At 36.1% G+C, this 19128-nt stretch overlaps 1 protein-coding gene across 1 annotated transcript; it reads left to right on the top strand.

Annotated features, from left to right (window-relative positions):
* The first annotated feature begins 11233 nt into the window (after positions 1-11233).
* LOC123702650 (delta-1-pyrroline-5-carboxylate dehydrogenase, mitochondrial) lies at positions 11234-14126 on the top strand. The gene has a single exon (XM_045650413.1). It carries the CDS (start codon positions 11750-11752, stop codon positions 13451-13453), a length of 1704 nt encoding a protein of 567 aa, XP_045506369.1. The 5' UTR covers positions 11234-11749; the 3' UTR covers positions 13454-14126.
* Positions 14127-19128: the final 5002 nt, after the last annotated feature.

Below are 19128 nucleotides of genomic sequence, written 5' to 3' on the forward strand. Positions count from 1 at the left end.
TAGGGGGAAAGTGCTATGAAAGGGACACGTTTTGAATGGGACAAATCCAATAACTTTCGTTTAGAAATAAATAGGCGGTTTTTTATTTCTGCATTGTGACAACATCAGTCCATAGACGATATTGACGCAACTTTCATTCAGTTGTCAAATGTTACAAAATGGCGAAACAGCGTTGAATATTTTTGTGCCCCAAAGTAATTTATTTAATGTTTTCCAGCTTTGTTTTTTGAATAATTATTGAAGTTTTTGAAAGTGGTTGTTTCGCGAACTGAATAGTTGGTTTATTACAAAAAAGGTGAGTTTATAATTACATTTACTTGCATGATAATAATTTTTATTTTAAGATTATAATTAAAAATGTGTGTTAGTCTTGTTTGGGACAGTTCCACTGGGCTTGAAAGGGACGTCCCTTTTGTGGCTATATTCTTAATGCTAAGCATGGTTGTGGATTTTTCTTTAAATTGCTAATTTTGTTATAGGTTATAATTAAGCAGGCAAGGTCACCTAACATAAAAATTCCTCCAAAGAAGAAGGAACGAGTTGACCCCAGAGTAATTGAAGAAGCCGTTAATGAAGTAATAGAAAAGAAAATGAAAAAGATAAAAAAGAAAACAAGAAAAAAGGTAAACAGTTACAGAAGAAAACTACGAAAAAGACCAAGGTAGTCGTTGAATCATCCAGTGATAGTGATCGCACAATTTTGAATTTTGATTCCAGTGAGGATTTTTCTGATTGCAATAATGAACCACTACAAAAATTAAGAAAACTTTCAAATACGCAGGAGGACATAAATGCTGTGTCTGTAAACAGAAATTTTCAACTAGTAAGGAAGACTGGTTCCAATGTAAACTTTGCTAGAAATGGGCAAATGAAAATAGTGGAGTAAAAGGCGTCTTTAATTTTTTTTTGTAGCTTATGTCATTAATACCTATATTACTTAAACTCCACTCAAAAAGTAATTTTGATCTCATTTATTTTTTAAGATTACTTTCATGATACTTTATAGCACAATTATGTTGTATTATGTAACTTATCATCAAGAATTTAGTACATGTCCCTTTCATGACTAGCACTGTCCCATTCAATACCACCCAGTCATGAAGGGGACAAAATCAAACATTTTCTTATTTGAATTTTATGCTGAATTGATCACAGAAGAAATGATTAGAGTTATTTTTTTTTAAAGATAAATAAATATATTTGAAGCCTAGATGAAAGTTTTTTCTTTATCTCACATATATTCCCCAAAATATACACCTATATAATTTTGTCCCATTCATGGCACCTCTCCCCTAATAAATTTGTCAGGTTTAGATGACGGTAGTTTGAATTGCACAGTTTTTAAATAATAATCAATCTCTAAAATTAATTATGATATTATACAATTAATGTTAATAAAAAAAATTATAGGCTGAAACAAAATACATATATAAAAGAAGAGAAATATTGCTTCTATATACCTTTAGCGTTTGTAGGAGCAATATTTCTCTTCTTTGGGTTAGTTCCTATGTACCGTTTATTCGCAATAACAGAAACATGTTACAATTTCCATAAAAATTGCGATTTTATTGGTCACAAGTGCAAGTGCACTAATCCTATAATAGCGTATACTGCTAATGAATAAATCGATGATAAGAAAGTTGTTAAAACCACATATAAATGAATGCATTTAGCGTTTTGTGCGCGCGTATCCGTGCGGGATGCGGGCAGCGTGCGGGGTGTGAGCGGTGTTGCGGTGGGCGTGCAGGGTCTGGGCGTGGGCGTGCGGGGTATGGGCGTGGGCGTGGGCGCGCGGGGTGTGGGCGTGCGGCGCGCAGGCTCGCTGCGGCGGCCGGCCGCGCCGCCCCCGCTGCCGCCCGACGAGTTCTTCATATAGCGCACGGTTATACACGCATAGCCATATAGCCTGCTAGCCATATACATTCATATGTCTTGATGTCGTACGTGTAGATGGCGAGAGGCCATCCTGTAGACTAGCCATCTCATTATGTTGTAGGCTAATACTGTATCATTCATTCTATGTCTAATAACATCCCCGTTTTAACGTCCATATGTATATGGTTTGTTTGGAATAACAATGCAATACTGAAGATAGGAACGACATCTATATTTGAAATGCAAATTATAAAAAAAATATACATAAATGTACAAGTACCGAAGGAGAAAATAAAGCACGTAAAATAATTCGCTTAGTTGCATATTGATTAATTTATTTGAATAAAATAAGTAAATCACTGAAATGGAAAAATCCCTTCCCATTTCCCGCAACTAATACATACAAATTAAATTATTTAGAGCTCAAACGATAGTTCATACATTTTCAATTTATGGAACAATTTATCTTCCGACAAACGCAATTATAGAACGAATAAATCACATTATAAACATAATTTGTCTAGTTAAGTAGCGACAGACAGACCGACCCACATAATGAATTCCGCAGTAATTACCGCTGATATGAGTGGCTCGTGGAGGGCTATCTATGTTTGTTGTGACCGCTTATATAACTCAAATAAACAGCACATTGTAATGTTATTTATGCATTTTACAATTCAATACTTGTGCTCATTGTTTTGTGTTATATTCCGACATTAATTACTGGCTAATGGCCGTTATTTTTGACAAGTGAGAAGGAAGGAAAATTTCGGATTTGAGTTATTTAAATGTATTGTAATGAGATTCTTAGATTATTTAAAAGGATATTTAATTGAGAAGGAAACTCGAAATTATATCAAGTGCAAATTAACTTCAAGCATAATATACAGGCACATTTTTCAAAAAGTCATATTAATCGTTAAAAAGTAGATACTAACAGGAAAACAAACCCTTTTGTTAATACTTCATATAGCGCCCTTTAATTACAGCATAGATTGAATACCACAGCCAATATTTGTAAGGGTTAATAATTATAATACGTAATTGGACGACATAAGCCGATACTGTTCATCGTGTAGCCGGGCCTTGGTCGCTCGCGCGTCATCTCTAATGCTATTGTGTGATATACCTTGTAGATTGTCGCTAAAATTGGTATAAATATGAGCTATGAAATAACCCTTTTTGTAGAGATAAGTTGTGTGTTTTTGTTTTGGTATTTAAGATTCGAATTAAAGTTAATGATTTAAGATAAAACGCTTTTCTAGTTAAAACAGTAAAAAAAACTTTATTATAGTCCAATTTGGGCAAAATATATTACAAAACGAAAAAATTATGGTGGGATACCCTTTCCAACACTTAAATATTATCTATCTTAGATCTTCATCTTAATTGTGTAAACAAACGGTCTGTTCAAAACTAAGGTGGCATATCTCTTGGTTGTTTTGGCTATTTATCATCCAGACTTTGTAAGTAATGAAAGTGTCTGTTATTGTTGTAATGGCCATAATTGGACACATTTAAACTAGCATACTATAAAGAGGTGTAAATGCTATAAATGTAGTGCGTATGTAACAGCGTGCGGCGGGCTGGCGCGCTACACGCCGAGCAAGACGCGCGCCGACCACTTCCAGCTCGGCCTCTCGCGCACGCCGCACTCCGGTCTGTATACACTGTCAAATACATTATAATAAACTAGCTTTCCGCCCGCGGCTTCGCCCGCGTTTTCAAAGAAAAACCCGCATAGTTCCCGTTCCCGAGGGATTTCCGGGATAAAACCTATCCTATCTCTCAAGTTGGATCCAACTGCACATAGTGTGCGAATTTTATTATAATCGGTTTAGTGGTTTAGGAGTCCATTGAGGACAAACATTGTGACACGAGATTTATATATATTAAGATTAAGTGCTTAAAATTTGTATAAAAGTATAAAAACTGGTGTGTATAATGTGAATGTAATGGGGACATAAAACCCAAACATTAAGCGAAGTGATGTAATCTTATTAAGATTTTAGATTTTGATTACTTAAATGATGAACTTTAAGCGGTTATTTTTTATTTGTTTAAGTTTATCTTTTCTAATATGTAGTTTAATGTAAATTTATCTAATTTGATTATTTCTAATGTGTATCATATAATATGTTTAATTCAAGAATTGTTACTTATTATATAATGTCTTCTACATTTCCAGAGGAGCACATCGAGGCGGACACAGCCGCTAGCACGGAGACGCTACACGCGGGCGGGTGCGGGGAGGGCGAGTGCGGGGGTGCGGAGTGCGGGGCGGAGTGCGGCGGGGAGGGGGGGGACGTGCGGCCCTGCGCCGCCGAGACCGCGCGCTCCTGGAGCGAGGCGCGCACACACGCTACCGACCTGCTGTTCTGAGCGCGCTCTCACACGGCCCTGCTGTGGGACGTTGGGACGACGATGCAAACACACACACACACACACGTAGTGCGCTGTGGTATAGACAGATAGATCGCACACACACACACACATACGTGCTGGGTGATAGGCATGTAGATAGGACGAAGGTAGACACACACGTGCACAAAAATAAACATATAGTGCAAATATCGTGCAGAACGGAGGGGGAGATCGGTACAGACACACACACACATATGAAGTGACAGTAATCACACAATTGTAACAAAGTGAAGTGTCATATGCGCGCAGTAAACACTGCTTTAATTTGTAGGTGTGTGTCTATCGCATGTTCCGATTTTAACAAAATGTACGATTCATCTGGTTAAGTGTGTGTCTATAATTGTAACTCGCAGTGAGAGCACAGAGAGATATAAATATACTATACATATCCACACTGGAAATAAAATTTGTATAAAAAATCTTTTAAAGACTATCAAGTCATCATTGTTAGTCAACATTTGTTTTCTTGCAGAAAAGATATTTGTCTTCTCTAAATTCAGTTCAGTGGTGTGCTCAGAACTTATTTATATAGTGCATTTGCGACGTAATTATTGTAGTCATAAAATATAAAGTTAAATAGCTCATTGACAGAAAGCGTTATAATCGCCAAATTTTATGTTAAGACTTATTGTAATCGAAATGACAAAGTTATATCAAAATCGGTGTAACGAGTGTGTAGCCTTATAATAAATACAAAAAACGACGATTCATTGATATTTGTATTAAGAAATTTTCATTCCGTATAAAGTAGTTTAAGTTGGTAAATTGACGTAAATATGATTATCCGTTTGAAATAAAATGTTATGATAAGTTTTTATGTGCAAAAAATGTACATGCTTAATTCTTTGACATTTATACGACCTTTTAATTTTTTATGTGACATTAGAAGGTACGTAAGCAATATAAAATTAATTTAGTTAAAAAAAATAACACTAAAAATAACTACATGGTAAAGTGAGTGTAGTGTTGTTATAGCTGTGATACACGCAACGCCCCGAAGTGTTCCGATGTAGCTGTGGCTCAGTGGTTACAGTTTATTTGAACTTGGTTATGAGTTCAATGTATTTTGTTTTCGCCTAGATTTCCTTTAAATATGAAGTTTGATTTTTATTGTATATAAGGTTGGAAATCGCAGGTTCGGTTCCAAATAAACATTTAAACTATGTTTGAAAAATCTATACAATTGAATTTTGAAGTGTGTAATAAAAATAATAATTGGTATTAATAAACAGTAATCACTGAACAAATTCAAAAATTGGAATAACATGTAAATTGTGGAACATGAAACCCACTCATAAGCTACGATATAATATGTAATAGGTATTTTGTAAATCTTTAATGCGGTAGAAACCCATCAAAAATTGCTCAATGTATACAGAGGTAATAAGTACTTATGTGCGGACGGACTGATTAGCTGTAAATATCAAGTCTTTGAAGCATTTTCATAGTATAAGTTGCGACATACGGATTCGCTCGCTTAAATTAAGTCAAAATAGTGTCATCCTGCCAAACATATCGTATTTATTGAAAATTTTCGTCAATTCACTTTTTTCACATAATTTTTATAAGCATTTTCTACTGTCTCTATAACATTTGTACGAGCTATTTTCTTACAGAACTATTTCTGACGTTCCACTGTAATGAGCAATATAAATGCGATATGTCAACAGAGGGTCTCTCTATAAAACAAAGAAATGTGATTTCAACCATTCCTATCACCATTCCGAATTGGATGTATTTTGGGAGTTTTACACTTTTACAAGCGTTCGTAACTGTAGCATATAATATTGTATAAACTGAACTTTTGTACTGTTCTAAACAAGGTACAAATGTAGAGCGGAGTGACGTCACCGCAGTCAGCGTTAGGGAAACACATTTTTTATAATAGCATTTTTGATCGAACTCAATTCGCTCGACTGTGTCAAATATATTTTTGGGTAAACTATATTCCACTATACAAAGATCGAGGCCAAATTTGTTCAATATTACGAGCCGGGAAGTGAAGTCGGTTAATTGTAAAGTGTTCACTTCGGCCGCTTCTGCAGGAAGAGTATTGTGTAATCCGCTTATTGTATGTTATGTGTAACGTTAAGTCGCCTCTCAGCCGGGCCCGAAGGCCTGTGAGGGGCTCATGAGCATTTATATTGGCCCTTCGCACAACACGCGCGACCCCTGGCACAGGAACTCAAGATAAATGTAATATCTCGAACGGCCAGCGCCTATGGTGTCAAAAATTGTATGATTTTTTTAAGCCCGATATTCATTTGAATCAATTGCGATTATAAAAAAATCTAGTGAATATTTGTCTTAAAGTTTCTTTGACATAGGGACAACGGTCGCATCTTTTGTTGTAATTTTTTTATATTTTAGCATACGGTTCCGCATATTCGTTAGAAATGTATTTATGTTATGAATGTTTGTAACAAAGAGCGCGTCGTGGTGTGCGAAGGGCGCGTTAGTTAATTTTAGCTTTAGTCGAGTAGCTGATCAGGCACGCTCTAAGAGTGTCATATTATATTGTTTGTACATTAGTCCCGTACACGCGACGACGGTGCAATGTTAGGGCTCCGTGTACGGGAGGCCGCCCGGCCGACACTTGCCAATGCCTAGTTGTATCTTATGCGTATTATGACATTTATATTAATGCATTTAGTATTAGATAGGTTAGCGACGTGACCTGGGGTTGCGCCGCTATCTCGTCGCCTCCGTGAGCCAATGTCGCTGTCAAAAATGACAGATGTACTGACAAACCGATAAATTGGCGCGCTTTTTGATACAGATAATTTATTAAAACCAATGAATAAAAATTTTCCTTATATAACTTTTACAAACAAAATACTTTTATACGGTAAAAAAGTAATTTGCACGCCAAGCCAAGTCTACAGATATTGGCTCACGAAGGACCCTGTGCGAGATGGCGCGTCCCCGGACAAACCAATAGTATGCATTGCGGAGATAGTGTAGCGCTTTGTATGCGACGTGTATTGTTTACTGTACTGATGCTGAAACGGCAATAAAATTGTATACAAATTATTCTGTGTTTCATTTCAATAGGTACCTATTAAATAAATACTTAGTTAAAAGTAAGTTTTAAAATGAAAGTCATAGACATGCCATGAAGTAGGTTCCTACTAAGGTTCCTACTATACCATCCAGGAACGATTTTGCTAATGACAAGATGCAGTAAATTTTGTATATTATTCTTATTCATTATTTTTTTACATGAATCCTTCTTTTTCCACTGCTGAACAAGTCTTCTAGAGAAGTCGCCATTCATTCGATTTAATTCTATTTTTTTTAATCTAACTAAGGAAATGGATCATCTTAGATTAAGGATTGGGAAGACCAATCCTTAATCTAAGTGGATCGTAATATATTATTATAACTTTAGATTGCAGATAATTGATCTCGAATACATATTTTAATAATAGGAAGCTACTGCTAGCATTAGCACGTGCAACAGTAGTTGAACATCACGAGTGTGTTCATCATATGTACTTACTGTAATAACATTATGTACAATGTGTGAAAATTGATTTTGCTTGTTTCTTGTGGAATACCGCAAGAACAAGAAAAATTGAGAATTCATTTAAAAAGTTCAAATCTAAGATTTCATCCAAATTAGCAAATCTAATAAATAGGTATACAAAATTAGTTTACCTACCTGATTCAAAAACCTCAAGATTTATTTTCTCACTTAGTTAATACATATTATTGTAATCCATTAAATACCGCAAACAATAATAATTGTGAATAATTAGGTAGGTATTTAAGTTGAGTGAGTTAAATTCACTTTCCAGTGAATTAATAAAAAGAATCATATTTCTTAAATGATTTTAATTAAAAAGTAAAATTACATTATACGTGTTATTATGAGCACGATGCTTCACAATATGTTTTTATTCTAATATTATAATTTAAAGGAATAAAACGTTCTCACGAACGAAAGCACACCGTCAGCGCTTCACATTACATATAGCGTAGGGTTGTCACATAACTCCTCCCCCCGCAGATCCGCAACTATTTTAGGACATTGAGTGAAAATGTTGCGGCAGGATCAACTTCTGAGGCTGATGTTTTCTGTGTTTTCTGAATATTCATTTTCTTTGATTTGTAGCGACGATAGCACAGGAACATTGAAGTGGCCGCTGCGCTCAGTAGCTAAAGATGTAAAGTGGTATTGTCGTATGGTAGATGGAGTGCAGTCCCAAGGTTTTTTAGCGTTCTCGTCGGAATATTACTGATTGGTGCAATTAAAATTTTTGTAGGTGTATCTTTAATTTCATTATTAATATTTGTAATAGTGAGGTCGTCAGTACGTAGAGAGCAGTTTGTAGGTAACGTTGCTATGAAACTGCCTTGGAGATGAAGCTATTCCTTACGCTTGCAGGATAATTTAACCTTTGTGAGATGAGGAAAAATAATGATGTAGTGACTGTCGTCCAATTTCTCCATTGCTGGCTTAGTTAATGTTAGGCAGGTGGATTCACAGTCGCTGGATATCTCTTGCGTGGAGATGAGTTTTGCAATACAGTCGGGTGAACTTCTTGTATGATGATTTAGGGTCGACTTCACATAGAAACCGATTGCTCTTCGATTGAACTTCGGGCATTCAGCCTCTATGTGCACATAAATATCTTTATTGGTTGCTATATAGGGATAGGGAGGTATGATGATATGATTTGTACGATTAAAGTGTGAGGAGTTATAATGGGGAATCTTAATATAATTACTATCCTATTTTTACTAAAGTATGATCCAGTGCGAATTATTCGCGGAGATCTACATTAATAATTTGTTCTGAATCGTAAAAGGAACGTAAAGTAACTAATATAATACTTAATATATCTATCCCTAACATAACATGGTGCGCTCGCGATGTACGCATAAAAGCTAAACTATCCTCTATATTTCTTATTACTAAAAGCTTAAAAGTAAATCATTAATATTATCGTCTAAGGAGTCTAGGAATTGCGCTAATTCTGTATAGAACCTAAACCATTTATCAATCTACGTTTTACACTGGTTTTAAAGCTTCTAACAAGGACGATGCCTTATCCAATTTTTCGTTTAAATGTTGAACCCTAATTTTATATAGTAATAATGTACGGTTATAATAACTAATTGATCGCATATTTTAATGAATTTTGTTAATACATGGGGGTTACCATCAAAATCTGGGACCACCCTTAAGCATTTAAAAATTTCTTCCGTGTCAAACGACATATTAAAACTATCAATACTTCTAATACTATCAACTAAACTATTTCTCGAGGACTGTTGGGTATTAACAGCCTCGGTACCCCGGGATTTCCTAGGATGGAAAATCGTGAAGGTTTATTCTAAAATTAATATAGGAATATAATATAGGAAAGCAACACAATAAAATAATTCTGTGCAACTCACATTGACATGGTTTCTGTATCGATGGCTGGATACTGCTGATGTTCTGGATACTCGCTTGGGTTTTTAAAAAAAACCGGTCGGCCGCGCGGGGCCTCGGAACCGATATTCATTTCGGATATCTTCCCGCGGGCGACCCGAGTATCCTACCGACTGCGCCAGTTAAATTCACTTTCCAGTGAATTAATAAAAAGAATCATATTTCTTAAATGATTTTAATTAAAAAGTAAAATTACATTATACGTGTTATTATGAGCACGATGCTTCACAATATGTTTTTATTCTAATATTATAATTTAAAGGAATAAAACGTTCTCACGAACGAAAGCACACCGTCAGCGCTTCACATTACATATAGCGTAGGGTTGTCACATAACTAGTGTGACAATATCTGTGTTATCGTAAGCATGATGTATTAAATAATGTTTTAATCTTTTGTTTAGTTCAGAGATATTATCTTAAGACGTAAACGTTTAACTAGCTTCGTGAATAAAAATTATCATATATTTTTATCATCATTCTATCTTATCATTTTGTCAATAATGTTGCGCAGGACAAAGCAGTTGAACAAACAGGATAATCCACAGACAGATTCAAACTCGATTGTCGGTTTCATTATTTTTATTTATAATTATCGTGAAAGAGTAGATATCTAATTATGTGTTCTACCGTGGTTCTAGCAACTGTATACTGTACTGGCCATGTACTGGCATGTAATTTTTAGATTTAAGTACCTACTAACAGCTAATATCGTCTCATTTAACTATTTTGTTATATAAAATAGTACCTATAAAATATCATTTTAAGACTGCTGACTGTTTGAAATTTAAATTATGCGTCTATAAAAAAAAAAACACAAAAAAAACATACCATAAGCAAGCCATAGGCCAATATGTTTGCAGCACGTTTGCAGAATGTAGGTCATTTTACGGAGCCTGCGCCCTACAATTTTTAAGATAGGTGGTCTACATATGGTCGACTTTTATTTTAGAAACTAGTTTTTAAGCTATTGCATACTTAGCTTCTATCGCGGGCCTTGAGCGCGGGGACCGAATCGAGAAATTCCGTAACGAAAAAACCTCACGCTCCCTACTCCGACGGACTCGGAGGTGTGGCTTGAAGGCATGCTATGCAATAGTTTTACCACGGCAGTCCCCGAGTGCCACACGTCTTTTTTTTATAATTATTACCTATGTAATCAGAAATGATATTGGTGGTTCAGATAAGTGTAAATTGAAATATTGCTTCTGGTACTGTGCAGATAGTAGATTCATAAAAACAGCTCGTGTTATTAAAGGTCGGCCTGCAGTATAAAGTATTTTCAATAATACCTATCTACTGTTCACATAACTATTATTTATCATATGCTCGTTGATTTATATTTAAATAATCTTCACATATTTATGACCAGAATATTAAGCAAAATGTTATGAAAGGGCTGATCACAAGTCGCAACCTGTGGTCGCAACTTGAGTCGCAATTACGCAAAATGGTACTTGCCTTAACTAGTCTATGGGCTGCAACAGCTGAGCAGTCTTCATAGACACAAATTCGATAGTCTTGAAACGACTACAGTAAAAAAATGAGAATGTTTTTCTCTGTTTTAATCTTAGAGAACTAGAGTGAATTCTACAATAAATTAAGTATTGTAATGCTTTAAAAAGTGACTGAGGAATCTACACTGGACAGGAACCAAAAAGATTCAAAATCGAAATTTTCCATCAACGCTATTTTTGTTGCAATTTGACATTTCCCAGTTCTGACTTCCATCTCAATTTGATCTAAGCAATTTGTCACAACTCACAACACAAAATGTGAATTAGTTACTTGCAGTGAAGGTCGCGCTAGGAGTATTGCTGTTGGCTGTTGCCAATTACGTTTTTTCCGTACCAAATCGGTAATAGTTGCGTCCGAGCGCGGAGCGGCCGTGATTTACGTAACGACCTTCTGTCACGAGTTTCCGCACGTATCTTGGGCGAAACTGAGAGCGCACTATCTTATCAGTATCTAGTGTTTATAACGGAACAGCTGGACTAGCATCGCCAAAATGTTGTCCGCGATATGTACGAGAACTGCTCACAGCGCGCGCTCGCTCGAGCGCTACGCCTCGAGCGTGGTCGAGCTGCCGAAATTCCAAGACTTCGGCGTTCAGAATGAACCCGTGCTGGGTTATCGCGCCGGCAGCCAGGAGCGGAACGCGCTCGTCAGCGAGCTGAAGCGCACCGCCGCCGTCACTGAGGAGGTTCCCATCGTGATCGGAGACGAAACCATCAAAGAGGGAGAGCCGAAATTCCAAGTCATGCCGCACGACCACGGCCGTAAGATCGCCAAATACTATTACGCGAGCGAGAAAACGATTCAGAAAGCTATCCAAGTGTCTGCCGAAGCGCAGAAGCGATGGGACCGCACGCCACTGGACAAACGGGTGGAGATTTGGCAACGCGCTGCGGATCTGATGGCGGGAGAGCACCGCCAGCGCCTCAACGCCGCGACCATGCTGGGCCAGTCAAAATCTGTAGTGCAAGCGGAGATTGACTCTGCCGCTGAACTTATAGATTTCTTCCGCTTCAATGTATTTTTCTTAAAAGAGAATGCTAAATATCAGCCTATCTCTGAAGACCCCTCTGTGACTCGCAACTCTCTCCGGTTCAGAGGTATGGATGGATTTATTGCTGCTATAAGTCCCTTCAATTTTACTGCGATTGGAGGTAACCTTGCGTACACTCCAGCACTCATGGGAAATGGTGTGTTGTGGAAGCCATCCGATACTGCCCTTCTTTCTAATTGGCGCATTTTCAACATAATGCGAGAAGCTGGTCTTCCATCAGGAATTGTCAACTTCGTGCCAGCAGATGGTCCCACCTTCGGCCGCACGATCACCGCCTCACCGCATCTGGCCGGAATCAACTTCACTGGATCGGTCCCAACATTCAACTGGTTGTGGCATGAGGTTGGAAAGAACTTAAACTTGTACCGCAACTATCCCCGGCTGATCGGCGAATGTGGAGGCAAAAATTATCATTTCGTTCACCCGACTGCTGACATACAATCTGTTGTGAATGGTACAATCAGATCAGCATTCGAATTTTGCGGACAAAAGTGCTCAGCTTGCTCAAGAATGTATATTCCAAAGTCTCTCTATGAACCCATTAAAGAAGGTTTGCTTGAGGAGAGAGCTAAACTAAAAATAGGAGATCCCACTGATTTCAAAGTGTTCACGGGTGCAGTTATTGATGACGAGGCATTCGCGAGAATAACAGGATATATAAAGAATGCTAAGAATAACCCCAAGAACAAGATCCTCGGAGGAGGAGAGTTTGACGACAGCAAGGGTTACTTCGTGCAACCCACTATCATAGAAACCAGCGATCCTCACGACAAGTTGATGACTGAAGAAATCTTTGGTCCCGTGCTGACAGTTTATGTGTATGATGACAAAGATGTGATGAAAGCCCTTGCCCTCGTTGGAAGCTCAACAAAGTTCGCTTTAACTGGAGCTGTGTTCGCTAAGGATCAAAGCTTTTTAGAGAAGGCCTTTGAAGAATTGAAAATGACAGCTGGTAATTTCTATATCAATGACAAATCGACAGGCTCAGTGGTTGGACAACAGCCGTTCGGTGGCGGCCGGATGTCCGGCACGAACGACAAGGCGGGTGGCCCTAACTACGTCATGAGGTGGACGACTCCACAATCCATCAAGGAGACCTTTGTCCCTCTCAAGGATATTGACTACCCGTACATGAGGGATTAAGCAGAGATGAGATAATATCCAATTAAATGTAACAGTACAATAATGATCTATCAATAACTATCATAGTTATAGTATTATGCTTGTTTTTAAAGGTACTATTCTAGTGAACTAGTATTTAACTGTCAATGTATTCAAGAAAAGAAAGTATTTATTTATTCTCAGCACTACTATACAGTAGTAGTAACGAAAGAGTGATTTGTATATTGTGTTTATTTATTGTAAAAGGTCATTGATGAAGTACAGCAGTACAATAATAAGTGATGCAATAATATTAGAGGTTATATGAAATGTTACCTGCGCTAGGTGTAGCTCCCGCTTTGGGAAAATCCGCTTCTCGATGTGATAAATTAATTAATTACGATAATAAATATAAAAATATGTGTACTCGCTCGTCCCTCAGTCACAACTGCTCTTATCTAATTATTTTATTTGCTCCCTTATCATTTTAAACTAATTATTTGAACTATCTGCCTCCGCTCTCTCGAGATAATGCATTTATGCTCTTCAACTATAACAAAGTAGATTAAGTTTTGTTTCTTAAACAATTTTCTTCAAAGACCTGATTTTTCGAATAATATTAGTAATGTTTGTGTTGTGTATTTATATTTATATCTAGTTGTGATTAATATCACTGTTAATTGATGCTCGTTAATAAATTTAATTATTATTATGATGTGTGGTTCTTATTTTCCCTTATCAATAACGATACAAAATGAACTCTGTATCGTGAGTCGTGACTTATAATCAAGAAATAAATTTTTTAATGCCTTCTATTTTGCCTATCTCTTTAAGTTATTCATAAACATTTGACTTTATTAGGTACCTTTTCACGAATAAGCCGCTAAACCGATTTTGATAAGATAATAATATTATGTATCCAGATAAGGTTTTTAACTCAGTGCAAGACGAGCCCTATGTACCTACATTGTACAACCGGATATGGAGATCTTATTATAACTAACCACTTAAAAATTTTGAAGGATTTTGGAAATTCTAGAGTCAAGACTTACTTAAATTTTACGTCATCATCACCATTAAAAACCGCTAAGTGTCTATCTATACTCTTAGAACTTAGATCATAGTGCTCTAAGATCTAGGTATAATAGTAAGTAACATTTTAAATCTTTGTTTGTTTTTTACTACGTATTAAATAAGAAAAATACTCCATTTCTGTTTATTTAGCTTCTATCGCGGGCCTTGAGCGCGGGGACCGAATCGAGAAATTCCGTAACGAATAAACCTCACGCTCCCCACTCCGACGGGCTCGGAGGTGTGGCTTGAAGGCATGCTATGCAATAGCTTTACCGCGGCAGTCCCCGAGTGCCACACGTCTTTTTACTTTTATAATGCCAATGTAGTTAGTCCGTTAATTTAATTTTAATGCTAAAAATAATTTTTTAACCTATGGATCTAAGTATTTATTGTATAACTTAGAAAATAAGATGCCTATCCTCTTAATCCTATCCCGATTCCCGCCTTCTAATCCTACTAATATTTTCAATACGAAAGTTCGTGAGGATGTGTGTGTTTGTTACTCTTTCACGCAAATAAGTACTACTGAACCGATTACAATGAAATTTAGCACACATATAAATTATAGAGGGTAACTTGATGTGTTATCCCGGAAATCCCACGGGAACGGGAACTATGCGGGTTTTTCTTTGAAAACGTGGGTGGATAGCTAGTTGTTTTTATAACGGGAGAAGCCGGCAAGAGCGTTCAATTGTTACATAATAATAAATCACTGGTTAATAAGTAATACTTAACTGTTTTAAATTATTCTTAGACTTAGAAAAAAGAATTTTAAATCTATTATGCAGGTACCTAGATACCTACTTAAATATAAAAATATTTAAATAATTAAATTCTCAGCAATTTGCAGTTTTAACCTACTAGGTACCTACATGAAATGTAAATTTATGAAATAATGCCCACAATCAGTAAAAAAAGTCCCTAAATTAACCCTTACAAATTGGAGTCGAAGCCATGACCTAAGAACAACGCAGGCGCGCAGGCTCTGTGGCGCGCAGCCATTGCACCAAAGCGAAAATCAATACCTAAGTACATGTTCATGCGTTCGGCTACTTTATATAAGTTCATAGAGCATACATTGATACATCACACTTCCCATTAATATATTTGAAGAATTAATTTGCAAAATTATCACGAATAGCGACAAAACCGGATTTTGGTAACTAATCTGCATACAAAAAAACTAGAGGGTTCCCAATCTTTTTCAGCTCGCGGCGCAGTTTCATGTTAAGTTTTTTGTCACGGCGCGGCGCGGTGCCCTACCAACCCAACCTAGCTACCAATTTGAAAAGGAAACAGTCGTTATAGGTACTTACCTACAATACAAGAATAGAAATTTGGTTAGGCAGAGAAGAACAAAAAATATAAATATTAACTCAATTTCTTTATTGTAAAAGAATTTAAACAGAAAACATCAAGTAAGGCTTAGTTAAGAAAAACAATTCGAGCGCTCAAAAAAGGTGCTTGCGAATATAAGTAGATCGAGTCACGGCGCGGCGCCCCTCTTCACTTTCTGCGGCGCACCAGGGCAAAAAAAAAATAGAGCAGGGTTTCCCAATCTTTTTCCGTGGCGCCTTACCCACCCAACCTAGCTACCTATTTGAAAAGGAAACAGTCGATATAGGGCGTTTGGGAACCTCTGAACTAGAGCATAAAGCATGCTAAGCGTTTTTTTTTGTGTACGTTTTTTTTTATTTTAGAATGGAAAAATCTTTTAATTTAAGTACCTATGAAATTGAGATGTAGGTATTTAAAAAGGACAACATATTTTTAATTTATTGAATTAAAATAAACCTTGATTATATATTTTTTGGTTTTTATGGCATTCAAATGCTTTATAAATATAAATTTATAAAGGATAGAAAAAATTCGATCACGAGGCGGGACTTGAACCCGCATCCTTCGCGCCATTCCGGGGCGGATGCCTAACCAACTCAGCCACTCGTGACCCGCCTGAGCAATCGAATTTATTCTATCCTTTCAGTTTTATGTGTCTTAAGGGACACACCGCGCGCCATCTATTGAGATGATTTAACAACCATTTCAACCAATATGAAGCACTTTTCAGTGAATACAATATTGTAACGATGGAACACGACCTTTTCTTGAATTTATATTTTTTGGTTTTTATGGCATTCAAATGCTTTATAAATATAAATTTATAAAGGATAGAAAATGTGTCTCATAAAACTGAAAGGATAGAATAAATTCGATTGCTCAGGCGGGTCACGAGTGGCTGAGTTGGTTAGGCATCCGCCCCGGAATGGCGCGAAGGATGCGGGTTCAAGTCCCGCCTCGTGATCGAATTTTTTCTATCCTTTATAAATTTATATTTATAAAGCATTTGAATGCCATAAAAACCAAAAAATATAAATTCAAGAAAAGGTTGTGTTCCATCGTTACAATATTGTATTCACTGAAAAGTGCTTCATAATGGTTGAAATGGTTGTTAAATCATCTCAATAGATGGCGCGCGGTGTGTCCCTTAAGACACATAAAACTGAAAGGATAGAATAAATTCGATTGTTCAGGCGGGTCACGAGTGGCTGAGTTGGTTAGGCATCCGCCCCGGAATGGCGCGAAGGATGCGGGTTCAAGTCCCGCCTCGTGATCGAATTTTTTCTATCCTTATAAATTTATAAACCTTGATTATTTTAACTAACTCTAAAAGAATAAATATTCAGCTCTGTCTTCCCGAGTTAAAAACGTTTCTTCCAATCCCAGAAATCAAAAGACATTCGTCCTAGTAGGTAGGTATCTTAACTACCTAATAAGAGAAGATAATATTCTAGTACATTTTGTAACAATTGCAAGCTGAAACAAAAGAATTCATCTCATTAGCTGACACATTACAATATATACTTACACAAGATATACACAAAAGCTTTTCTAGACATATATAAGATGAAAACCTACTCATAGTCGAATAAAAGACGAACGTGACTGGTTTTGTATATTGGCATTGAATAAAATTTCCAATAGTCAATGTTTGTGTTTGCTCAAGTAACTGGTGATTATTAAATTAGAGTCTTTAAAATAACTAAAGCAGACCAAATACTAACTACTATAACTAACTACGCTACGTCCCTATACTCGACTCTTCTGGGAGGAATTCAAGTAGAGAAAGGTCGTAACTTAGAGTATATATTACAATAGTATAGAGCGAGTGTATTGCACAAATTGCATAGTGCGCATCGTAGGCAGATGAGATATAGATACTATATAGATGTGTGTGTGACAAATAGGGATGGGTAGATATCAATTGCGTGTTGAAAACTATCGATAAGTTATGTAAATAAATATGTATCATAAATAAATTTTATGTTCAATAAGTTATTAAAGGAAAAATATATGAATAAAGTATAAATATGTAATTTTAAATTTGTTTACCAACTGAATAACGTTTGTTTATTCCATTTGAATATTAAATATTATATAAGAAATTTTCTTGTATTAATTATAAGTACTTTAAAAAAATATGTTTGATTGGAATATCAGAAAAACGTGAGTACTTTTTAAATAATAAAGTTAATAAAATAAAAGATCGGGTTTAGTGCTATTTATTTAATAATAAATCAAACAATAATAATAATGTTTTAAAAATGGTAAAAAATATTAAGGAATAATTAATAATTTAAAATGATAATATAATAAATAATATTAATAATTTTTTTTATTTAATTTTATCCATTCTACTATCAAAATCTTCAATATCAATTTAGCGGTTCAGAAAATATATCGTAACATTACATACTTTACATTTACACTATAATACATTCGCATTCATAATTTAGAAAGTGTATCATACAAAACACACCACAGAGAGTTTTAATTTTAAAGTTAAATAAATAATTTGTTAAAATATAGTTCTTCTAGTAAACTTTATATCGAGTACAGCGTTGGTCAGGTCACATCACTACGATCACGTGGCGGCAGTGAGGCGCGCGAGCGAGCCTGCGCGTGTCCGCCTCCCACCTACTCTTCACCCCCGCGATGCTAGATTTATTTTCATAAAATGATGTATAACAATCGACTGACTGATGAAATGTGATAGTGGATTTCAATTTTGTGTATTCTCTAGTATCGTTTTTGCAAGATAGAACTGCACATTTCACCACGTTTATTCGTAAATATGAAAAAAATCCAGAGCAACGCACTTCGTGAGCACTCAACCACGACTGCGAGCGCTCGCGGCGGGAGCGTCGTGTTGTTCCCACCTGTGCCTACTGTTCCCACTTGGTTGTTCGCACTCTATAGATAGTATATATACTCTAAGGGTCGTAATAAGTACCTCGTAAAAGTTAATTTTTTTCCATTGTAATTTTAAATAATTTGTATTAATTTAATTCACGTGCAAATACCAATAAAAAGGTATTTTGTGTCTGTGTTCACGTAGAAAAACTAAAGATTCACTCCTTGTTTCCGTTTGTATATTCGGATTCCTTACCTGTAGTGAACCTTTGCCTTAATTTTTTAATTAAGTAATAACTAGATATTTTGTCATTTTTTAATGTATTCGCACATGTTGAATGAAAACGTATTCTATGAATACAATTCAAATTTTTTCCTGTGAATTTCCGCTGACTATACCTACCCCACCGAAATTTAGACACGCTGATAAGATATGATTCCAAGATTGTTTA

The sequence above is a fragment of the Colias croceus genome, chromosome 2 (assembly GCF_905220415.1).
Source record: "Colias croceus chromosome 2, ilColCroc2.1".
NCBI classification, from domain to species: domain Eukaryota; kingdom Metazoa; phylum Arthropoda; class Insecta; order Lepidoptera; family Pieridae; genus Colias; species Colias croceus.